The sequence below is a fragment of the Mastacembelus armatus genome, chromosome 10 (genome assembly GCF_900324485.2).
Source record: "Mastacembelus armatus chromosome 10, fMasArm1.2, whole genome shotgun sequence".
NCBI classification, from domain to species: domain Eukaryota; kingdom Metazoa; phylum Chordata; class Actinopteri; order Synbranchiformes; family Mastacembelidae; genus Mastacembelus; species Mastacembelus armatus.
Genome location: NC_046642.1, coordinates 23,720,525 through 23,745,721, shown reverse-complemented (window position 1 = coordinate 23,745,721; position 25,197 = coordinate 23,720,525). Strand labels below are relative to the sequence as shown.

Genomic DNA, 25,197 nt, shown 5'->3' with positions numbered 1-25,197 from the left:
CTTGAAAGCATATATACACATATCAGTACTTAGCACTGTTGCAATGTAAAAGACTACATTATTCTGTTCAGTCATAGAGGGAAGAGAAGTTACACATGAACGAGTTTGACATTCTCAAATTTTCCTTGAAGTAAAAGGAACAGTTGTGTGACAGTATGTTTTACTGTCTGGGTGTTGCCTTTTTTAACAGCAGGCAGAGAATCGCCAGCATTCAGAGAAACTACCTGCCCCCTAGTGGACAAATACATAGCTGAGGACTCCTGTTCAAACCGAAGTGGAGAGGATTTTGACCTAATAATGTTCCCAAAAATTACAGTTATAATTAAAATTTGCTTAGTGGATTTTCTTACCTCTCTCTATAGTCTAAGTATTAGTAATAACGTCTTTGTACTGTATGTGTCATATTATTTGTTTTTCTGCAACTTTTGAATTTCTTCATCACTATATTCTTTGATGAACTACACACAAAAGTCACACACAGAGTTTAGTTAAAGCTATAATAAATTCAACAACATATCAACAAATATCTATAAGTTGTGATTCTCCTTTAAAAATGTAAGAAACAATATTTCAAAAGTTATGGACAGACATTATGACAGCTTCAAAATAAAACAAATATATAAGTGATTTATGTCAAACACTTGGGAGTTAAGAAAATAAGACAATGGTATTTCCTTGTGTATTTCCTACTTTATAGATAATAAAAGGTAATAGAAGTAGTATTTCAGGACAATAATGATGTTTGATGTTCCTATATGTACCGCCATAGATGGTGTATGTCCATCAGAGTCTGATGTTGATTTCGCTGCGTGCTCCATCACCACCAGAAACACTCTCATTGCCATCAGCGTCTGATAGGAAGCCGCTGCCTGTGACTGCTGTGGTGACGTGTTCAAGGGCTGTGATTCGTTGTTTCATTCGTAGCTGGGATGAGTTGAACTCGCTCTGTAGACGGGCTAGACATGTCTGAAAACAACATTACCCTTAGTTTTTCTTTCAGTGGACTCAGCAGTAGGGGCCAACAGTAGCAGTTAGTACTAAATAAACAGTTCTGACCTGTAGCCGATCCAGACTGGTCTCCAGTCTCTCGACCTTCTCTTCAAGCTCCTCCCCTGTAGACATGTTTACTTCCTCTAGAAGCCCCTCCTTCTGCAGGATGTCCCTCCCCCTCTGCTCCAGCTGGGCTCTAGCATGGGGAAACTCCTGAAGAGCTTCCATCAGGTCTTGTTTGGACAGACAGAAGAGGTCAGAGTACCCAAGACTGCGAATGTTAGCTGTACGTCTGTTTCCCATCTTGCTGCCACAGATGTTCAGGATGCTGATCTCTCCGAAACAGCTTCCTGCGGTCAGAACAGCCAACTGGGTCACTCCGTCCTCCCCCACCACTGCCAGTCGCCCATCTTTAATTATGTACATCTCCTTACCAACATCGCCCTTGAAACAGACAGAGTATATAAGTCAGTACCTTAAGTCCATTAAGAACCTGTCCATGTCTGCATTGAATTGAGCTTAGACACACTGATGGAAAAGCAGTTTAGCAAAAAAAAAAAAAGACAAGGAAGGAGAAGACTGCAAACTTGCAAATGTGGATACCAACAAAGCAAAACTCAAAATATTTTAAGTCAGGTTTGAAGCCGATCTATGAAGGATATGCATTCAAAATTTGTATATGTATGGACTTCCATAGTCCACCTTTAACTGGGAGAACTGGGGATGATCATTAAGCTGGCAGTTGTCCAGGGTAAATTCTGGATGTTATAGCATGTGGCCAGTGTGCAGACTGCTAAATATTTGGCAAGAGAGAGGGTATGACCTGCAGTGAGGAATCAAACTGCATGCTGTAATCATTTCACTACCAAGGCACTCCAATACACATATAATGAACCATTGCATAGAGGCATTATTTCTGTGCTGTTCATGTGAACATGCAGTTGTCCAGTTTTGCAGAGATATAATGTACATGCGCAGGACCGTAACATGTGAAGTATCAAATAGAGGAACATGTCTCTGGAAGTGTTGGGTAAATGGATGTTCTCCAGCGGGACAACAGTATAATAGCAATACTGACCTTTCTACAGATGTAGTCTCCAGGACTGAAAACCTGTGGTTTAAGTTTTAATACCAGCTCTACAAGAAGGCCAGCCTCACAGTCCTGAAAAATACGCACCTATGCACACACACAACAACATTGTTTGAGGACTTCATTCTGTTGGTGGTAAAATAAAAAACACAAACCATAAACACTAAAATATCAAAGTACAACCACTGTGTACTACAGTGGGTACGGAAAGTATTCAGACCCCTTGAAATTTTTCACTCTTTGTGTCATTGCAGCCATTTGCCAAAATCAAAAAAGTTCATTTTATTTCTCAATCTACACTCAGCACCCCATCTTGACAGAAAAAACCAGAAATGTAGAAATTTTTGCAAATTTATTAAAAAAGAAAAACTGAAATATCACATGGTCATAAGTATTCAGACCCTGTGCTCAGTATTGAGTAGAAGCACCCTTTTGAGCTAGTACAGCCATGAGTCTTCTTGGGAATGATGCAACAAGTTTTTCACACCTGGATTTGGGGATGCTCTGCCATTCTTCCTTGCAGATCCTCTCCAGTTCTGTCAGGTTGGATGGTGAACGTTGGTAGACAGCCATTTTCAGGTCTCTCCAGAGATGCTCAATTGGGTTTAGGTCAGGGCTCTGGCTGTGTGCTTAGGGTCATTGTCCTGTTGAAAGGTGAACCTTCGGCCCAGTCTGAGTTCCTGAGCACTCTGGAAGAGGTTTTTCTTCCAGGATATCTCTGTACTTGGCCGCATTCAGTCGTCCTGTCCCTGCAGCTGAAAAACACCCCCACAACATGATGCTCCCACCACCATGTTTCACTGTAGGGATTGTATTGGGCAGGTGATGAGCAGCGCCTGGTTTTCTCCACACATACCACTTAGAATTAACGCCAAAAAGTTAAATCTTGGTCTCATCAGACCAGAGAATCGTATTTCTCATAGTCTGGGAGTCCTTCATGTGTTTTTTGGCAAACTCTATGCAGGCTTTCATGTGTCTTGCACTGAGGAGAGGCTTCCGTCAGGCCCTTCTGCCATAAAGCCCCGACTGGTGGAGGGCTGCAGTGATAGTTGACTTTGTGGAACTTTCTCCCATCTCCCTACTGCATCTCTGGAGCTCAGCCACAGTGATCTTTGGGTTCTTCTTTACCTCTCTCACCAAGTCTCTTCTCCCACGATTGCTCAGTTTGGCTGGACGGCCAGGTCTAGGAAGAGTTCTGGTCGTCCCAAACTTTTTCCATTTGAGGATTATGGAGGCCACTGTGCTCTTAGGAACCTTGAGTGCTGCAGAAATTCTTTTGTAACCTTGGCCAGATCTGTGCCTTGCCACAATTCTGTCTCTGAGCTCCTTGGGCAGTTCATTCGACCTCATGATTCTCATTTGCTCTGACATGCACTGTGAGCTGCAAGGTCTTATATAGACAGGTGTGTGCCTTTCCTAATCAAGTCCAATCAGTTTAATTAAACACAGCTGGACTCCAATGAAGGAGCAGAACCATCTCAAGGAGGATCAGAAGAAATGGACAGCATGTGAGTTAAATATGAGTGTCACTGCAAAGGGTCTGAATACTTATGACCATGTGATATTTCAGTTTTTCTTTTTTAATAAATTTGCAAAAATTTCTACATTTCTGTTTTTTTCTGTCAAGATGGGGTGCTGAGTGTACATTAATGAGAAATAAAATGAACTTTTTTGATTTTGGCAAATGGCTGCAATGACACAAAGAGTGAAAAATTTGAAGGGGTCTGAATACTTTCCGTACCCACTGTAATTTCAATAACAGGTATTGACTGACAGTGTAAAATTAACAAGTGTGTTTAGTATACAAATCAAATTTCTTTCCTTTGTATTGAATTTTCATTTAATTTGAACATTTAACTTCTATCTTAGCACCTGGCAACTTGGTACATAAATTGTAAATTGGGTCACATGGTGTGTCATTACCTTCTTCAGTGTATCCAGGTGAACATTAATAGCGATCTCTGCTCTCAGTTTATTGGGAAGGTTCCTCAGCACTTCCTGTTCATCTATTGTCTTCTGATTGGTCCAGAGGTAGTCAAACCAGCGGATGACACGCTGCTCGAGCACCTTGCTGACATGTCTGAAGTGCATGTAGTGTTTCAGGGCATCTACGCGGCTCTGAAAGGCTGCTCTTGTGGCATTCATGTTGGAGATCATGGATCCAACGTTTCCAACGATGGACGCAAAAATAAGAACACCAACCTAGAACAGAAATGCTAGAATAAAATGTTTTGTTAGACAGAAATGACTGAGATCCACATGGTAGAACATTAAATCATATCACATATACAGTAGACAGCAGCATCTCATAGTGGACTTACCAGAAAGTCAAATATCAAGAACATATATTCCTCATCTCTAACAGGAGGAGGGGTTTCCCCAATAGTAGTTAGTGTCAGAGTGGACCAGTACAGGCAGTAGATATAACTTCTGGTAAGGGATCCGAACTCAGGATCAGATGCGTTAGGATAAACCCAAGAATCTGAGCCCAGGCCTAGGACTTTGGAGAAGCTGTAGTACCCACAGGCATTCCAGTGAATGATCACCAGGATATACAGCACCAGTTTACAGATGCGAAAGGCATTTGGGTAACCTGTTCGTGTTTCTGTACGTTCAAAACACTCAAACAGTCGTGACAGGCGCAGCAGCCGGTTGAATCGAAGAAGAGGCGTGTAGCTCATGCCAACAGTCAAATATAAAAGATCAGTTGGAAGAATGGAGCAGATGTCAAGTTTACAACGTAAGCTTCGTATGTAGGTTTCTCTCAGACGGCGCACATCTTTCACCATCAAGCCTTGATCCAAGAAACCTTTGCATAGAATATAAACATGAAGGTGTCAAATAAATTACTAGTTAAAGTCCAAATAGAGGAAATCATGCATGCAAATACAGTCATGGTGTAATCTTTCAGTTTTCTAGTATCTCTATTTTCCTAGTACCTGTATGGAGACGCACAGCTATATCCAGGATATATATTCCATCACAAATGTAGTCCAGCACTAGCCACACCAACACATTCCTCATCTGGAGCTCATCGAAACAGGCCCTACAGAAACAGGTAAACTTTTGAATAGTAATCCTAGCCCCCCCTTTTCATCAGTGAAATGCTGACTCTAAAGCTACAATTCTGCCATTAACATGTCCTCTGGTTTTTCAAAGTAAATGTCATTTTTCCACAATAAATGTGAGACACCATATACATCCTCCATATTACATGTAGGGGAACTAGACCTGAAATACTCAATAAAACTGCAGTTGGTGATAATTGTCTGGGTTTGTCACTACAAGAAACACGTTTTGCGTCACAGCCATTTGATCCATTGCTGACTTAAAATGATTGATTAGTGCAGTTTTGAAAGTAAGGTCATACCTGCTTGACTTGCAGGTGTCTCAGTCACTCATTAACACCAACAGTGCCTTGCAGGCCCAAATATTGAATTCCTAGCTCCACAAATTGGCAATCATGATGAGTGGTAAAGTATCAGTGGTACTGTAATAGGATTCATACAGGTGCAAGCATAAGCACTACAGCTGCTTGTAACAATAATAGTTCCGAACCTGACAACAAGCAGAGTCGAGTTATAAAAAACAGCAGCACCAATCACCAGCAGCCAGTGGTAGTATGTATTATCAGATGGGGATAAGACCATGACATTACACTTCCTCCTCCTGAGAGAAAGGGGAAACAAGACAGATGATGAGATTTGCATTTAGACGTCATTCTGTATTTTAATAGATGTGGTTTTTGTTTGCATTATCATACGTGCGTCGGGAATGTCTGATTTCAATATCTGCATCAGAGCCAGCATGGCTGTAGCTGAATCTGCTGGGTGGGGCCTGCATGTCCATGTGGGCGGGGCCTCTGAAACGTTCCAAGAAGGAATCGGGTCGCTCCCTCTCTTCAGCCAAACTCTTTTGAGCCCATTCTCTCAGAGTCATTACCATACTTACTATCCTGAAGACAGACAAAAAGCATATTTACACTGAAGAGTCCAAAATAACTGTGCACATACACACATTTTAAGGATTTTGTAAAAAGTGCATTGGATCACTTATAATCTATAAGATTTTTTTTTCTTGATTACCATTAAAAGTGCAATGTGTGAAATGTGAATGATTTAGCAGTATCTAGTGGTGAGATTGAAGAATGCAACCTCTGATCACCGCTCACACCCTAACCCCCATTTCCAGGTGTGAGGGAGGGCACCGTGGCCATCATGTAAAACAAAACATGATTCCCTGTCTAGAGCCAGTGTTTGATTTGTCCATTCTGGGCTACTGTAGAAATATGGCAGCACAACATGGCTGCGTCTGTGAATGGAGACCTGCTATGTAAATTTAAAAGGCTCATTCTAAGATTAAGAAAATGCAATGGTTGGGAGTTTTCCTGTGATTACACATTAATGACAACATGTTTATAAATAATATGTTTTATTTCTGCTAACACTGTATATCCCTCTAAATATTACAGATTGAACCTTTAACTCAAGGTGGAAAAAATAAGAACATTTAAAACCACGTGAAGTCAAATTAGCTCATTTATCAACTGTCATACCTGGACAGAGTGCCTCGCCCACGAAAAGAATTCTGAGAATTAATGTCTCTCCTCTCAATCGCTGCCATTCTCTGAAGCTCTGAAGAAGTGTCATCACACATGGATGGTGCTCTGCAAACATAAAGCCGCACACCGATGGCACAACAACACATAAAGACAACAATTCAGAGACCACCTTCTGAGTACAGTGCCTTGAGATCATTTTTTATAACGATTTCGGGCTATACTGAAAAAAGTATATACTATCAACAACAGCTATAAACTTTACAGTCGAGGGCACTGCCATTATTTATTAGATTACATAATTTGGATTTAGCAGCAATGAAAAAACAGTGGGTGGTTAACAGGTTAATCAGAGCTTTTATTCTGAAAACAGCTGCCTGCTAATGCTGGGCTTAATGAGAACCATGAAACTGGGGTCAGGGCACATTTCATTAAAAATTACACTTCTCAAATTATTTTTAGCCCATATAATTAGTATAGCCTTAAATGCAAAATGGTAGTATTGTAAATGACACAGCAAATGTCTGTATTCTAACAAAATACACAAAAGAGAGACGTGTGTGTACCTGCTAAGTGTGCTGTCAGCTCGGTCACTCTCCTCCTCTGTCCATGTTTTCACAGACAGCCTGTGTGAATCCTGCACTGGTGCACCTGTCATTTTAAACCTATATACCAAGACTCATTTTAATTTTGTTCATCACAGAAACAATCTACACGTTACCACACACTCACACACCATAATAAAATACACTCACTTTAAAGAGATAGAGATGCCAAACTCACACACAACTCACTAACCAGCACCAGCAATGGTAGTCACACTCAGAAAAGGAAGGCCATCCAGAATCAGGCATCACCGTGGAAACCAGATGGCATAGCAACAAGCAATATAGTAGTTACGACAAGAGCTCATAAGAGGGAGAGACACAAAGATACACGAACCCGAGAAATTTCCTGATGTCCCGGTCATCAATTCTTCAGTTCATCCTATGTTGTCAGTTATGGATTGGCTTATGTACCAATACTCAGATCCACAGTATTCAAATGAAAGGATGGATGGGGTGAACAACGTGGTCCATAACAAAGAGCATCGTTTCAATTGCAAATTGTGTGTGTGTTCCTTTTCACCAGTAAGCTCATCTGAATTCAAGAACCTCGTTTGAAGTGGCCTCTGAACTAGAAGTGTGTCTTTGTGTGCATAGGTGCTGCTGATTACTGTGTTTTTATACACACAGCTGTGCATGTGAGTTTTCAGAAAATAGATTTTCATCTAAAATACTATTTGGATTGTTAATACGGCTTCATATTGAGGATGAGGAACAAATGGTTAAGGTGAAATGTTGAGCCAAAAATGAGCTCTATGTGTATTTCAAATTTTAGTCAAATGAAACACAATTCTCCATATACTCTGGTGTTCACACACGCACATAAAAGATGAATGTATGTTCGGCATAATAACTTCTTTGGGGATTGTGTTCACATCCAGCTGATTCAATATGCCTTTCAACAGTCACCAATACTACTCATACTGTTATCAATACTATCATGGCTCCTACATGCCACACCCCCCAGATCACACATATGGACAGTAGCCGCTGTGGTGAGCCAGCCATAACTAATTACACATACACTGTATTTCATTTGTGTAACCAGCAGCAACAATTCCAAAGATAAAGGATAAGCAGAAATGAAATTTAAAGTGAGGCAGACACAGCAGCACATTGAATAACATTTAAAAGGGCAAGTCAATTCAAAACTTTAATTCATCATTTAAAGACAGAATACATGGCAAATGTAAAAATATCTTTTATTTTTAATTCTTTATTCAGAAGATTTTTGTTCTATTTTCCAATTTGTTAATGTGATTTCATTGCAACAAGCAGTACAAATAACTACCTTATTGGAAAGTGTTTTGATGTGGAATGCCATCATTAATAGCAACAAACCTGGGCAATAATTAGATGACCTTTAAAAATATATTTTCATAGTTTTAGAAATCTGAGTCTTTTGCTACCACTTAAGCCATATTTCTGTTTAATCAGCACGAGTAGCGTCATTAAAGTCACATTTAAAGGTTAGAGATTTTGCTTACATTTTGGAATTCTTATTTTTTCAGGCATTTAATACCAATGATATGGTCTTCAATAAGAGAAATTGGTGGATTATACAGGATCTTTAATTGAGTTTTGCATACACTTAAGATACATATTAAAGGATAGCTCTAAATCTTATAAACTATGTAGATGATTAATTCACCTCCTCATTATAACCCATCATTTAACAATGAAAGATTCCTATGAAATCCTTCTGAAACGACCTTAAAATACAGGAGTAAATTACCGGAGTTTTAAGGAAAACAAAAAAAGTATTTAATTTTGTAGATTTTGGTGTAACAATATAAACATACATACTATAAAAAGGTCTAAATGTATATTTCCAGTTATTCAGTAGTTCATATGTGAACTGGCTGGCACATTAGGTGATATAGCAAAACTTAGTTGGTATTTCATCAAGCATCAACAGATGAGAAGACCTGAAGCAATGCAGGTAGAAAAATGGAAACAAAACAAAAAAAAAATAAAACTCATTATAATAAAACCCAAAACCCAAAAATTCAAAATGCTGAAATACAAGTCATCACCTTCAATCTTTGCTTTGTGCAGGCCTGATAAATGTTAAATATTTCCCATGTATCATAGCCTTTACATTTAAAGAAACAGGTTTATGCCTCATCAAGGTCACAGGCGTCTGTCCCAGCATGCACTGGTCAGACCCTGAACTGGTCACTAGTCTAGACGAACACACTGTACATTTATAGACAGTATGGGACAGTGACACTGCTAATACACTGCAGTGTCCCAAAGCAAAACCAAGTCCAGAAAAAACCCAAACACCAAATATATGTAACTGTTACAGAGTCCCACTTCACTACAAATTGTGATTTATGTTTTTGTCCATTTCTGGTTGACAACAGCTGGATGCAGAAAGATAAATAAATTGTTCCTTTTATTTGGCATGCAGAATAACCTCTTAAAAGAACAAGATAATACATCTCTTCATGTGTCATCCAATCAAAGAGAGATAGTCAATGTGTGTGTGTGTGTGTGTGTGCGTGCGTGCGTGTGTGTGTGTGTGTGTGTCCTTTACACCCTCTTCATGCCTTTCCCCATCAGACAGGCAAAGATGGTCATCACCATTTTTGGGTTGACCTCTACCAAGTCCTCAGGCAGGGCGTAGACTTTTGCTCCAATCTTCCTTGACATGGAAATGGCATACCTAGAGCAGCAAAGGGTCACAGTTAGCGTCACTATGGCAACATATTGTATTAGATCTATTGGTGTCTCATTATGAGTCCTGTGTATTTTTTCTCCGTTTGTCTTTTAATATCATTGAATATCATCAGTGTCTGAAAGCTGCAGCAGTTGCTGTTGTGTATGTTCACTGACCCTTTTATTTCATTCCTTTTCACCAGCCTAACTATGGAGTTACAGCGCATTTGTGTCAAATTATTGAATCTGTAATGGGATATATTTATATATTTATATATATATATAAATATTGCAAACACATAAAATGAAAGGATTATTTAATTTGGCCAAAAAGACATCACTGGGGACTAAAGTAAGACAAATGAGTGGACCTGTTTGTTTTTGAGTAAGTCTAATGCTTTTGCCTATGTAAAGCACTCTGAACTGCCTCTTCATTTATGTCTTCAGTTGTGCCTTTAGTGATCACCCTTTAGTGATTTTGTGTGTCATATAAGTAAAGCTGCTTTGCTTTCCACTGAGAGAAATTATGGCTGTGCACTGTTATAGCAAACTCATCATGAAGAAAGAAATGCATTAACTGATCACAGAAAATATTTTTGTTTGCTCAAACTCACGTACAGTATTTGTTCCCCATGTTTACATAAATAAATAAAGCCATACAAAAACCAAATTAACACCAAATTAAAACGCAGTCATAAAGAGCATGTAGCTAGTTACTTGGCATTGTTTAGTTTGTCTTCGTCTGATAGAGTTCCTGTTTTAACAAGCTCAAAGTTCACACTGTGTGGCTGGATGGCATCAATCAGTTCCAGAACTGGAAGACTGGTAGCAATAGCTTTGTCCTGAAAGAGACCCACAGATAAATACACATATACACAACATAGAAACCAGGTGGCCTTTACCTGTCAATGTAATTAATGTAACTGAGTCAAACTGCTGAAAACAGTCTATTAATGAAACATATTTGTTCATGTAGCTAATTGTGTCTGTGCTCCAGGAGGAGCCAGACACATACTTCTTCCACAATAATTACAAATATAGAGATAAGGAATAAAAGGAAAATGCACTCACCTTAAAGCTTTTGATAGATGAACGCTTGCCAGCCTCTGCCAAAGTCTTGTTGACCCAGGAAACTATCAAATCATCTCCAGCAACTGCTCCATGTCCAAGGTCTTCAAGAACATTTAATGTGTACCTGCGCATAGAAGTAAAATATATATACACAGTTAGAGTACATTTTCCAAACGAACCAAGGAGGCATTAATACTGCATTTTCCATAAACTAAATTTTTTTAATCACAGAGAGGATTTATTTTCCTGATGTTTTCTCTATGGTTTCACCAAGAGGAATAAACACGTTGGAAACTTTGCCAAAAACTCTAAGTTGGGAAAACAGCACAGTCATTTTCTTAACATTTCAAAATGCCTGTGTAACGAATCAAAGTTTCACTATTAAGGACAAATCTTATCACCTTCTCATCAGCTGCCACACCAGCGCCAAGGTTAGAGTTGCATTTCCATCATAGAGGTCCTGTCCGGCGATTCCCACTAGAGAAAAACCTGCTTTTTTCTTACCCACCTCCACAGCATAGTTACAGTTTTCTATCTGTCATACACACACATACAAAGAGTATGAATAAGATATCACAGATTTACAACAGCTTTATGTATGTATCTGTACATAAACTGTTCAGTGTGTAATGTTTACTGTAGAATATAATTAACTATATAAATACTGTTCATTTTTTTAAAGGATACACATTGGAGCAGTTTTGGAAGTAGTGTACACCTTTTTTAAATGTCCTCCTCCAACTCCTTTGAATGGAGGGTGGTTGACTCTGTATTCCCACTCCACTGGCACCTTAATCTTTTCATAAAGCTGGAGAATCACAATGGCATTCTGCAGATCCCTGCATTAACATACATGGCCCATACATGCGCATACACATATACAGACAGTCAGTTGAGCATCAGTGTGACAATGAGCAGTGAAAATGAGAAGTCATTGCAGACAGAAAGCTACTGACCCATAGATATGGTGAACATGTGGACTGACTCCAAGAGAGTTCATCCAGTTCCTGAAAGTTTTCTCCTCTCTGGTTTCACCTGGACAGAGACAATGAGAGAGGCATGAATCTGTTTCTTACAGGTGTGGACAAGTATGAAGGTGTGTGGGAGACAGGAGCTATTCATCTGTGCTTACTCTCTAGATTCCAGTCTTGGTTCTCTGGTTTGGTGAGAGCTGGATGTTTGTTGAAGAGCGTGGCTATGAAAGCCATGTTGAGTTTCGCATTTCCACACACAACATCAGTAGCTGTCACAAACTGTCGGCAGCCGAGGTGTTCAGCCTGCTTGAGCATACACTCGGCTCTCTTCTTAAGATCCTTCTCCTGTCATCACACACAGAGACAGACATACACTGACATTCTGCTGCCTGGCACAAAGAACGTTATTTAAGGGATTTTACAAAACATATATGTGACTCCAAATCCAGATTTTCTGTAACATTTATGTACGATTTTCTAACTACGGAATCACAGTCTCACTAAGCAATCATTCTCCTTTCCTTCTAGACAGCAGTGCTCGTGTGAACAGCAAATATCACAAGAAAAGATAAGATGTCATATTATGAAGACACTACATGTGTAATTTGCTGTTGTGCAGCTTTTGTCCATTATATAAAACTGCTACATAAAAAGACAAGAAATTAAAAGCATATGATAGGTGCTACAGGATGATAGAATGATCCCAATATAAATACAGGAAAAAGGTCAGCAGGAGATCAATGCTTCCATTTAACCTCTGATATCCCAGCAGGAAGCAGGAGTTTAGACTGGATATTTTAGTGGCATGTCCCAGTTTGTGTCTATGTGTAAAACGGTTCTTTGTAGTTCTGTCAAAGTGTTAATAAAACAATCCCCAATATGTTTCACTGAAATTAACATAAATTAGTTGAATTTATTTGGGGGCAGGAAAGCACAGCCACACCCAAGTGTGAGTGCCCAATCCTGTCAGACCTTGGAAACTAAGCAGGGTTGTGCCTGGTCAGTACTTGAATGGAAGACAACCTTGGAAGACCAGCGGGTTGTGTCAGGAAAGGCATCTAGTGTAAAATGTGCCAAATCAATCATGTGGATCAGGTGATCTGCTGTGGCGACCCTGAACGGGAGCAGCAGAAAGGATAACATTTGGGGGAAGGAAAGCATTAAACAAGCCAATTACACTTTGCTTAAAGATTAGATGTTGCACATTATTATTGTTTTATCAACTCACATATAGACCAGTCATATCGATCTCAACCCGAGGAACGTCCTCTTTGCTGCCATCTGGAGCAATCTGCTCCAGAAGGTGGAAATATGCCTTGGAGTCCTGTAGAGAGAGAGAGAAAGGCACAAAAAGACCACAACTGTAAGATTTAATCTTCTGGTGGCTGATTTCACAAGTATGGCATAGTGATATTTATGGGAGTCCAACAATCACATGCCACATGCAGTATTACTATAACAGAAGGTCTTAATACTTTTCTTCAACATAAATGGTTTATTCTATGGTTTACTTGTAGCTGACATACAAGAATATTTACAGAGGTAAAACAGCAGACATTTTGGGTGTCACAAGAACATTTTGCTACCTTAATATCTCCAGAAAAGTTTGATATGGACATGCCAACTTTCTTTAAATGGAAATTAACCCAGCGCAGCAGCAGCTCCTCAGGACTGAGTTTCATCAACTCATCTAGACTCTCCCCTTCCTCTAGCAACGCAGCAATAGCTGTACACACAAACACCAGCATGACCATGGTTTGTGGGAACAGAATGATTGGTGAATAAAAATGAATTAGAAGCAAATATGTAGGTGTGCAATTCTCTGCTCCATTTAGCTTCTGCCTCAAGATTTTCAATTGTTTATGACCATCTGACATGTGTTGTATTGTTGTAAGGTTTGTCTACATGTGTACATTACTTCTATAACCACAGACAAGTTTCACTGGGTGCATGTGTCCATACCTTCATTGCGACTCAGCTCTATAACAGCAAAGAGTCCTATCTTGATAATTTGCCAGAGCAGCCCAAGCACCAGGTGCGGTTTTCCTTCCTTCAGATCTTGAGCACCAATATTGACAACCTGGCAGCCGATAGCCGAGGCTGAATTCAATGCCAAGTTCAGATTCTCCTGTTAGGAAAAAAGTAGTTGAAGTCACCAAGTCAGGACAAGACTTTCACCAAACATAAAGTAAACAACTGATTATCTAGTGAAACCATTAACCAACCTGTGTGGTGAAAGGAGTGAGTTTCTTTTTATTTATGGTTCTCTCGTCAATAGTGTCAGGAACTGAAAGGTTGATGAGTTTACTGCACACACACATATCAGAGAAACACATTGGCACACTGAACTGATATGCTTATAAACAGACATAAATATTGTATGAACAGATAAATATGAGGGCTAGTGAAGTTAAAGATAACAAATTATGAATAGACAAATACAGTTAATTAATTTAGGGTTTACCAAAGCACAATGCCATCTGCCACAGCTTTAAACAAAGCCTCAGTGCTGGGATTGATGGGTAAGACATGTTTACAGTCTGGATCCTTCTCCAAACAAGAGTTGATATAGTTGGCAAAGGCGAAGCGCTCCTGCTCTGAAATACAGTGAAGTTAAGTGTCACTTGGCTTGACAGTCAAAATCTGTCAAGACTTAAACAGTAGTTTGCTTGCAATGTTCACAGATGATAGCATTATAAGTATTGTCACGGAGTAATCTTACAAGTTCTCTTGCTTTACTAACCAGAAATTGAATGTTGGGTTCCATCACTAGAAATCTCGCTGGTGCCCCCAATGTTTACAATGCCTTCTTTCTTGTTGAGAGCTTTCCTGAAACCCTGAGCCATGCGGTCGTCCTTCATTTCCTGAAAAATCTAAAAATACATCAAAAACACACCAAGGTTTTACAGTTGGTCACACACACGTAGTCAATTTACCACAATGTAAGTCAGCTAGTCCCTTTCCAGGTAGCCACTCATCATGAAGTAATCACAATCATTTAGTGAATTATCTGGTTTTCACTTCAACAGTTAGTTAATTAGTTAGTCAGTCAGTTAATTAGTTAACAAGGTAGTTAGTTGGTCAGTCAGTTAACTAACTCATTAGTTAGTCAGTGAGTTAGTTAGTTGATTAGTTAGTCAGTCAGCCAGCCAGCCAGTTAGTTAATTAATTAGTTGTTTGGTAAGTCAGTTATCTAGTAACTCTGTCAGTTGTGAGTGACTGAGTTAGTCAGCTAGTTAGTGGCTTAGTCAGTTCATCCGTTGTTAGTGAGTGAGCGAGTTAGTTAGTTAGTTAGTTAGCTAGCTAGTTGCTCAGTCAGTCCGTCATTTGTTAGTGAGTAAGTGAGTGAGTTAGTTAGCTAGTGTTACCTACAGCCGTGAACTCTTCAAAGTTGATTTGACTGTCCTTGTCTCGGTCCAGCTTCTGAAGGAGTTCTCTGATCTGGTATCCAGGCAATGGGCAGCCCACCTCCCGGAAAAGATTACCAAGCTCAAAGGTGTTGATGTATCCATTACCATCCAGATCTTAAGAATTGTGGTGGAGACAGGAGGGACATAGACACAAGGCAGGGAAAACTGCACTGTTTAAGCAATATTTGATTTTACATAATTTTCATGCTCATCTTCTATGTGTGTAACATAATTAGGAATCAATTTTTACATTTGCTATTCTAAACAACCCTGCCAATGTCAACAGCATTATCTCAGCCCTCTCATCTCTGGGTTTAGAGACCTCAAAGTCTGAATCACAAATTAGAAACATGCAGTCTGAAGGACTGTGTGTAATGATCAAAGGATCAATTTCTCTCAATAGAACCCAAGGAAAGAATCTGTCATGTGTTTGTTATCTGTTTTACCCCGATTCAAAAGTGACAGACTAATTTATCATTGCCTGATGGATGTCTGCAGTTTCTGCACACACATTTACACTCACCTACTTTCCGGAAGCCCTCCCTGATCTCCTCCATCTCCTCAGCGCTCACCTTGTTAGACATATTGACACCTATAAAACAGTACAGCTGAATTTACTGTAGAAATACATGTTTCATCAAGAGCCAATATCTTTTTAGCTGTGTAAAATACAAATGAGGAGTTTGTAAACCCCTGAACCGCCACCTTATCATGGTGGAGGGGTTTGAGTGCCCAAATGATCTAGCTATGTTGTCCGGGGCTATATGCCCCTGGCAGGGTCTCCCAAGGCAAACCCAAGGCGAAGCCAGGGCCCCACCCTGGAGCCAGGCCTGGGGTTGGGGCCTGCTGACGAGCACCTGGTGGCTGGGTCTCCCCCCATGGGGCCCAGCCGAGGAAAGCCCGAAAGAGTGACATGGGGCCGCCCTTCTGTAGGCCCACCACCCGCAAGAGGATCCATAAGGGGCCAGTGCTCTGTGGATTGGGCAGTGGTCGAGGGCGGGGACCTCGACAACCTGATCCCTGGATGCTGAAACTGGCTCTAGGGACATGGAATGTCACCTCACTGGGGGGAAAGAGCCTGAGCTTGTGCGGGAGGTTGAGCGGTATCGACTAGAGATAGTCGGGCTCGCCTCCATGCACAGTCTGGGCTCTGGAACCCAATTCCTTGAGAGGGGCTGGACTCTCTTCTACTCTGGAGCTACTTGCAGTGAGAGGTGGTGAGCTGGTGTGGGCTTGCTCATAGCTTCCCAACTCAGCCGCCACGTGTTGGAGTTTTCCCCCCTGAATGAAAGGGACTCCAGCAGGGCTGCCCTTTGTCACTGGTTCTGTTCGTTATTTTTATGGACAGAATTTCTAGGCACAGCCAGGGGCCGGAGGGAATCCAGTTCGGGGACCACAGGATTTCATCTCTTCTTGACACTTTAACAGAACTACACAGAACCGTTTTACACACAGACACAAACTGGGACATGTCATTAAAATATCCAGTCTAAACTCCTGCTTCCTGCTGGGATATCAGAGGTTGAATGGAAGCTGACCTCCTGCTAATCTTCTTCCTGTATTTATATTGGGATCATGATATCATCCTGTAGCACCTATCATATGCTTTTAATTTCTTCTTCTTTTTGCAGATGATGTTGTCCTGTTGGCTCCATCGAGCCAGGACCTTCAGCGTGCATTGGGGCGGTTTGCAACTGAGTGTGAAGCGGCTGGGATGAGAATCAGCACCTCCAAGTCCAAGGCCATGGTTCTCAACCAGAAAAAGGTGGCTTGCCATCTCCAGGCCAGGGGAGAGATCCTGACTCAGGTGGAGGAGTTTACATATCTTGTGATCTTGTTCACAAGTGAGGGAAGGACGGAACGAGAGATTGACAGAAGGATCAGGGCAGCAATGCGGTCAGTGTACCGGTCCGTCGTGGTGAAGAAGGAGCTCGATTTACCGGTCAATCTACGTTCCTACTCTCACCTATGGTCATGAGCATTGGGTCCGAAAGGACAAGGTCACCCAGGAGGAGCTCAGAGTAGAGCCGCTGCTCCTTCACATCGAGAGGGGCCAGCTGAGGTGGCTCGGGCATCTGTTCTTGATGCCTCCTGGGCGCCTCCCTGGGGAGGTGTTCTGGGCATGTCCCACTAGGAGGAGACCCCGGGGAAAACCCAGGACACGCTGGAGGGACTATGTCTCTCGGCTGGCCTGGGAACACATCGGTGTCCCCCCGGATGAACTGGAGGAAGTGTCCAGGGAAAAGGAAGTCTGGGTATCCCTGCTTAGGCTACTGCCCCGGCGATCTGGCCCCGGATAAGCGGAAGAAGATGGATGGATGGATGTAGTTAAAGCCTTGTCTGTTACATGTCCATCAAAATATATGCAGGATAATAAAACTACAGTTGAATTTTTGATATTCCTTTGGGTAAAAAAACATCTTAGGATATGATAAGCACAGATTTGTTAAAAATGAAGGCTCGAGGCTCTGTTAGTTCAGTGACATTCTATGAGACAACCTGGAACTATAACGCAGCTCTGAAACAGCACTACTTTATTAACTCATCCCGGAAAACAGGGAGTAGTTTGATCTACTATACAAAGAGCCATTTAGCATTACAGTTACATAGGCCTAAAAACACTTATACCAGCTAATAGATATATGTAGATTGACTTTAATGAATGTTAATTCAGTAATGGGTGGCACAGAAGGTTTTTATTATACCTGTTGGCTAGTTATATTACAGCAACTGTTTTTAGAGATCTCTCTCTTGAACAAAACCAGACATAATCCATAGAGATGTGTAAAATAATAATGTAGATCTGCAATATTAACAGTAGCCAACAACTTAAAGGGTCAGTTCACCCAAATGACTTTGCTTTCCAATTTGCAAATGACAATTGAAGTGCTTCTATCCATAACAACCACCCCAATCATCAACCTATAAGGACAGCTTTGACAATTTTCTACCATCTAAATCCCACAGAGGTGAACAGTGTGGCTTTTGGCCACAATAATCAAAAGCAATGGGTTTTTCCAGAGGCAGTGTCAAGGGTTCTCAGGTAATCCACATCCGCCTTATTGTAAATTTGGGAGAACTGACCCTTTGAATGAAATGACATGGCTAAATATACCCATTTTAGCACACGTCAGTCATCCATCCACCATCTGTAACCTCCCCCCTTTACCAACTGATCTTCTTTTTAGCCACTAAAAGGTCTAGTGTGACAGAAATTGACATAAATCACGTTCTATCCCTCCCATCATGTCCTGTTTCCTAAAACAGATATGAACTGGACCAACCTGTACGAAGGCAACCTCCAGTCCAAAGCTAGTGTTAGCTGACTAATGAGTCCCAACTCTTTGACAGTTTAGTTGTTTAGGACTTACATTACATGTATGGCTACTTGGTCATGTCTGTTTTGATCAGATCGTGTATTGATTTTTTAAATTTAGTTATTTTGCCTGTCTGTTTTTTAGAGAACAAAGGAAATGCAAAGGTAAAGCTAGAGAGAAGACCAGTGGCCACCAACACACACACACATTGTGCACATAAACTCTGTCCTCATGTTACAACACTGGTAAATAAACAAACGGGCTCTGCTTCATTGAAAACATGCAAATATACAGTCTGCACAGCCAGGCAGATCCACACAAGTATGCAGGCAGGCCAGCACTGGGCCACCGATGTCGTCAAAATCATGTGGAATAAACAATAAAATAACTTTAAAACAGTGCTGAGTGATTCATCAAACTGGGATTATAGTGTGGAGACATTTTACACTCTGTTCTGAGTTTCTCTCTTTTCTGTAGGAAACACAGCAGACTCAAACTATGTTCATCATCTTTAAAACATGATTGTGTTTGGAGTTTTTTGCAATTATCATTACTGGACTGCAGAAGAAAATACACATTTACTGCCACAAGATGTCACTGATCCAGAAAGAACAGTCCATTTCAAAAGACTTTATGTCTATACCAATATTAATTATATATTATACAATTACATAATTATAGATAATTATTATTATTAGTGATATTAAATCCAGTTCTTAATTTATGTTTTGTTAAATGTCTTAATATGACATGGAATCAAAGCAGCACAAGAGGCATTTAATTGTGAGATCTGACACCGATTCAACGTCAAACAAATTTATAGCATCAAAAGGTACTGCAGAGACCATAGATCAGTGTGCTTCTACTTAAAACCCAGTCACTCCTGGTTGGTCTAATACTGAATCAATGACACTGTATTGTCTGGATCCTAATTGTCCTCCAGTTAGATTCTGAAGGAGCTAATGATGTGTGTCTAAGCTGTAAGAGTAACAGTGAAGCCCATATCACCATTCATCCTGACACAACACTGTCTGTCTCTTTTCATTTCTGATATGATATAAATAAATAAATTCATAGATGTGTACTTAAAACTAGCCAGTGTGAGTGAAGGTCAATTAACCTGTAGTATTTTATATTATTTTGCTGCATATGATTGTTTATTAGAGTATTCTCTATTCTCTATAGCTTTTTATAAAAGTAGGCCTACTTTTATATTTACTGTTTGCCCACATAGAGATATACGTATCATGAATAACATTTAACAGAAATATTATGCCAGGAGAAAACTATAAAACTAATAAACAAATATTGTGCATTTTAGCTGCTGTTAGCATAGTTTTAACTGATAAATCAAAAGATAAGCTGTAAAATGTATTTTACGATTATTATTATTATTATTTGCTGTTGTTGCCTGAAACCCTCTTCTGTCTAGTAACATAAGACTTCACTGTCAAGAGAAAACGCCCTGTAAAACTCCTTCCTCTTACCTGGACTAGCGCAGTAAAGTCACCCAGACAATCGCGCCCCTGTATCGGTTTGCGTCTGCTCCTCCGTCCCGTTTTCTTCAGCAGGCCCTCCCCTCACATGGACCGTCCCGCCCTCAGCCCCAGTCCTCCTCCGCCTTCTGCCATCATCATCAAGTCCGTTTGTTTGGTTTTTTTCTTGATACTGATCAGTTTTCATTACATACATTTGGCATTTGTAGCCTTTGCATTAGCAACATTTTGAAGACTGCTTTATTCCGGCCAGCCTCACCCACCTGCCACCTAATGAATAGTGCTGGCCACTGTTTGACTCACATTAGCAGAAAGTTTAACTCAAGCCTGTAACATATCTGCTGACATACTGTGAGTCTAAATATGAGCCGGTTTGATGCAGTCAACTCATCATGTTAGCCTACGATAATAACATGCAACAGACAGATTGTGTTTAAATAGCAGTCTGCAGCAGATTAGTGATTATTCATTCTGCAGATGTGCTTGATCAGTGAGTGTGATGGTGTGTGTGAACTGTGCAGCTCTGCTGCTGCTACCAGTCTCTACATGCAGGAATTCTTCATTCTCATAGCTCTCCTTCCTATCCCACCCCTCGCTCTCCTCTTGCATTGCTCTCTCTGTCTTTCGCTGGAATGATGTGCTGAATCTTGTCTCAGAAAATTCCTCCTCTGTGGCAGAAATGGAAGAAAGAACTTTCCAAAAAGTCTCAACTTTTCTGTTTGCCACCCCTCTTCTAAAAAATGCAGTGGAGAGCTTTCCTTCAGAGTAGTTATTGTCCTCCTGCACAAACTTGTTCTCTGTTGTCTCTTTATTTAAACTTCCTGCCATTCAACATTTGATGCCCTTCCACAGTAGTCACCAGTATAGAAACAATCACAGGCTGATTCTGCTGACTGTGTTGAATAAAAAGGTTAAGGCAGAACATATTGTTTCAGTGAGCTTTGACTCAACAAAGCAAAAATGCTTTACTAAAGTTTGTCTACTGGTGTAAGCTCAGCATTAGAGCCCTAAAGACAAATGTGGGTGGCTTCAATTGAGCTCAAACATAGAGGTGAGTTGTGGAAGTTGATTTCCACTCTTAAAAGAGGACTAGAGCCTGAAACCTGCAAACAGTTGGCAATTTCCATGGTTAGCATTTGTTAAAATTAAGTTAAATCAAATAGTTGTTTAAGCACCAGAGAAGCTGATATCCTTATTTGATATAAATTGCTATCATGGCCGGAACAACCACACAAATCTCTGATTAGATGGTTGTGATAAAGTCTGGGAATAGTAATGATGGGGATTACACCTAAAAGCCTGGTCACACCTGCATTTTGAGTATACAAGTAAGCATTTTGACTAAAATCACTTAATTTCTGTGGAATTTGGTGCATTTGCTTGTGGAAGTAAAGGAAATTGGTTACTGGGACATTGTGAAACCGAACACTTTCTTACTAAGCATATTGTGACATGTTGATGTATGAAAGTGCACAAGAATAGAAATGATGGTTGAATTCAGAGTCCTGTATCCAGAGGGTGTGCTTTGCTATGTCAAAATGTCTTCTGTACTAAACATATGCACAGAGATCAGGACAAAGCTGTCAGCTATGAGCTATGTCGCACCCTCCTATTCCATCTAAGCCTGCCATTTCAGAAGATACACTGCTCCAGAAGATAGATATGGCCTAGTTTGAAGTCAGTTGTGAGTTAGGAGTCAGTTGTACGGAAAACTAGCTAGCTGATCTGACCATTAACACCATCAATCACATTAACATGTAGTTGTGTAGGCAGCGGCCTTCATTACATAAGTTAAATTAGATCATAAGTAAAAATGAGAAAGGTCAGAAGAGGCAATCCTGTTTGTGTCCACAGATTGCAACAGGTACAAATAAAAACCAAAACATTTAACACAGTTAAAATACAATAGCTGCAGTAAATCAGTCCCTGGACCAGTATCAGTTCTTCTCATCAGTGAGGTTATCTTTGCATACGGTAACTGCAGAGCTTGTTGAATAAGATTTACTGCAGTGCTTTTTTATTCTGGCAACATATTTATCTGGCATTATTAACAGAGTTGTCATTGATATTACATGACCTCATGAGAATGTGACCAGATTTTAAATTGAAACTGGCTCATGTGATGACACTGGTAGGCTGTCAAGAAATACTTAAACTGGTGGCTAAGTCACTATGAGTTGCTCTTCCTCTGGCAGACAGGACTGACAGAGAGGGAGAGCTACACACACTGACTGATGGACATTGTGCTGTTTTAGCACGTTGGTGGTGAATGATTGAAACACACGCTCATATGACTCATAAACCCAACACACACAGAGACACAGAAGAGAAACTAATGCTGTGTGCAAAGTGTAGCTCTCATCTGTTTTGAATATTCTATTGAACTGCACAAATACACATTTGTTTGCAGCCTGAGTTTATCCAGGCAAACGTTACGCAACCATTAGCCTACATGGCACTTAAATTAATATGAGCAGTTCAGTTTGGTCTCAGTAACATCTGTAGGAAGTGCATAGTTTACTTTTTAAGAACTATACTTTGCATACAGGTATATTTTGTGACACGTAATGCATTAATAAAGCGGTTGATCGGAGATGGTACAATTTCATTTGTGTTATTGCTTTGCCTTGTATTATATTTTATTTATAAAGAAATAAATATTTCAAAGTGAGTCACAAATATATATTTTAATATAATATACATTTAATAAGTTATATTTATAGATATATTTAAAATTTCCTTTACACTCTGTAACAATTTGTCAGTGTAGTTTTTAGCAAAAGTTACTTAGTGGTACATGTACATTTTTCATCTGTGGATTTATACATAGTGGATATTGCAGTGAGTATTTCTCCCTGGAGCAAGACAACATATGTGGGATTTAGAACATCGAATGTCACCACACTTAAATCAAATTATATATTTATTTCATTCAAACATGACAGTACATGCAGTATATCTATGTACAGTGAGTAAAAAAGTCCATTGCAGGGTCAGCTTTAAATGAGGGATAGTATGTAGTGCATTTGGGTTGTCACAAGCATCCATGCAACCCCCTTTGTCAAGTGTGAACCATGCAGTCATTTTCTTCACTGTGTGGCACTGGCAGTGTTGGCTGACAGTTTTTAGCTGTCAATCAGGTATGGCTATATGCAGCTTGACTTGAGTCGCTGGGAGTTTATTTCAGTGTTTTCAGAAAAAAAATGCTAAAAAGCAACATGTTGCGGAGATATCAGAAGCATCACAGGATGTTCCTGTTTATAAGCAGAGGAACATCTATTCGTGCTGTTTGACCTCTGACCTCCACTGCACTCCAGTGGAGTCATGTTGCATAAAGGAGTGGGGGATGTGGATGCTTGTGACTGGCCACTTCCAGTGCAAACTATCAACTATTTTGTGATGTTTAGTATCTTTTCATCCAGCTGAATCAATAATTCTGGGCCTTAACTTTGCTCATTCAAGGAATTTCTGCGCCTTAACAACACCTACAGGTAAATCACTGTTTGATCATAAACATGTAAGATATGAGTATCACGCAAGTTGGGTCCAGAAAGAAAAATATGAATCGATAGGATAGATATAAGAGCACATAAGAGTTTATGAAGATGTGAGGGAACGTGGCAGTGACTTTTCTTACAGTCGTGGTCAGGGCACAGGAGAAAAGAATCAAGTAGTAGTCTGTCAGACCAGCAATAGTGGGTTTATCAGAGTGTATCAGGGAGTATACTTGTGTGTATGGCTTTAGGCAGGTCCTTCAGAGAACATTATAGTACCCCCCCCCCCACACACACACAGACACACAGTCCCATTGATGTTAGCTCACTTGTCCTTATTTGGTCATGCTGGCAGCTCAGCTGATGATTGGTGGAGGGGAAAAATGATTGAGACACACACCTGTGCAGACTTGCACACACACACCCACGCCTGTTTTAAGCAGCAGTGTATGGGCACACACAAGCTCGGTTTATTAGGAACACTTACAAACAATAATGCAGTGTAATCCAACAGTTCTGCAATAAATTCTGTCATGAAGGCAAATATGTTCCGTTTTTGTTAAGTTTAACCTTTTAGGAGGCTATAGTTTTTGCTGCCATTGCATTGTTCTCTACTAATGTGCTATAGTATCTTTGGGTTTATTACAGGGTTGCTGGACAAGAGTTTTACCTGGTGCACTGCCAACTGAATTTACACTGCGTTTTTCTAAACTGCCAGGGTTATGTCTGCATAGATGACTGCTGCCAAAAACAATGTGATATTCAAATCAGTTTTAATCTTTTTTTCCTAGTTTGCTGTCAGTCGAGCAATGGTTTAAGTTAAAAAGGCTGAATTACAAGATTACAGCTTAAGAGTATCCAAGACACACCAAAGCAGAAAATCAAAAGATTTGCACACACACAAACCCACACCTCAGGCTACCGACTTTGTCTAGACATGCAGTCCAATTGTCTGTCTGCAAAAATACACATGGCACATTCCTGCATCTGCAGATGCACCACTATCTTTCTATCTGTATTCTTTTTCTAATGCTGCCAAATTTGAATAGAGAATGAAAAGTCCAGAGGAGCATTCCAGACCCACCAGATGTGACACATGCAGCATTTTGAGGAAGTAGCTTATCAGTAATTAGAGAAAATGGGTTCATTATCAGGAGCAATTTGTGACTGCATTTTTTCCCCCTACAGCACAAATATTTTAAGATCATGGACTCAAATGAACTGGCGACCTGTCCAGGGTGCACCCCTGCCTTTCACCTGAAGGGAGTATCCCCATCTGTGGTCTCAACTTTTATTTTTTTAAATTATTTTTTCAGGTCTTTATCAGATGCTTTTCACTACTGTTTTTTTTTTTTTTTTACTGTAATAATACAGCAACAAGTCTTCTGCTTTTCACAAAACCTAAGCTGCAAACAACCATGTAATGCAAAAAATGTCTGTAAAAGGAGCTACTTTATGGTTCCCTAAAAAAATAGTGACCTCTAGCTGCCACACTAAAGAAAACACTGGGAAAGGTTTGTTTCTTTAC

The 25,197-nt window shown here is 40.2% G+C and overlaps 2 protein-coding genes across 3 annotated transcripts; both read right to left on the bottom strand.

The window, feature by feature from the left end:
* Positions 1-712: 712 nt before the first annotated feature.
* LOC113144454 (cyclic nucleotide-gated cation channel-like) lies at positions 713-7,296 on the bottom strand. Its single transcript, XM_026330526.1, has 10 exons — positions 7,205-7,296; positions 6,636-6,746; positions 5,844-6,035; positions 5,639-5,749; positions 5,020-5,126; positions 4,402-4,889; positions 4,004-4,282; positions 2,069-2,167; positions 1,057-1,434; positions 713-966 (listed from the first exon to the last, which is right to left on the bottom strand). The coding sequence occupies exons 1-10, from the start codon at positions 7,294-7,296 to the stop codon at positions 784-786; spliced, it is 2,040 nt and encodes a 679-aa protein (XP_026186311.1). The 3' UTR covers positions 713-783.
* A 1,500-nt stretch (positions 7,297-8,796) lies between these two features.
* Positions 8,797-20,242, bottom strand: LOC113144405 (plastin-2-like). 2 transcript variants are annotated; one of them, XM_026330455.1, is made up of 16 exons: positions 20,167-20,242; positions 15,886-15,954; positions 15,325-15,476; positions 14,696-14,825; positions 14,417-14,549; positions 14,178-14,259; positions 13,915-14,080; positions 13,539-13,678; positions 13,181-13,276; positions 12,111-12,297; positions 11,935-12,013; positions 11,697-11,817; positions 11,380-11,513; positions 10,979-11,102; positions 10,625-10,749; positions 8,797-9,914 (listed from the first exon to the last, which is right to left on the bottom strand). In XM_026330455.1, exons 2-16 carry the CDS (start codon positions 15,944-15,946, stop codon positions 9,782-9,784), a joined length of 1,863 nt encoding a protein of 620 aa, XP_026186240.1. In that variant the 5' UTR covers positions 15,947-15,954; positions 20,167-20,242; the 3' UTR covers positions 8,797-9,781. The 2 variants fall into 2 exon arrangements, with proteins under 2 accessions (XP_026186240.1, XP_026186241.1); XM_026330456.1 differs by lacking the exons at positions 15,886-15,954; positions 20,167-20,242 and having other exon boundaries at positions 15,321-15,457.
* Between the last annotated feature and the right edge of the window lie 4,955 nt (positions 20,243-25,197).

Bases quoted from the DNA above. Each gene is read 5' to 3' on its own strand.
- LOC113144454 (XM_026330526.1), bottom strand. From the start codon at position 7,296: ATGACAGGTGCACCAGTGCAGGATTCACACAGGCTGTCTGTGAAAACA. The intron at 5,750-5,843 runs GTATGATAATGC...CCTTTCTCTCAG, and splicing joins ATCAGACATTCCCGACGCAC to GAGGAGGAAGTGTAATGTCA. The intron at 4,890-5,019 runs GTACTAGGAAAA...TTCTATGCAAAG, and splicing joins AGCTGTGCGTCTCCATACAG to GTTTCTTGGATCAAGGCTTG.
- LOC113144405 (XM_026330455.1), bottom strand. From the start codon at position 15,946: ATGTCTAACAAGGTGAGCGCTGAGGAGATGGAGGAGATCAGGGAGGGC. The intron at 11,818-11,934 runs GTCAGTAGCTTT...ATGTTAATGCAG, and splicing joins CATGTTCACCATATCTATGG to GGATCTGCAGAATGCCATTG. The intron at 11,514-11,696 runs GTGTACACTACT...TGTGTATGACAG, and splicing joins GAGGAGGACATTTAAAAAAG to ATAGAAAACTGTAACTATGC.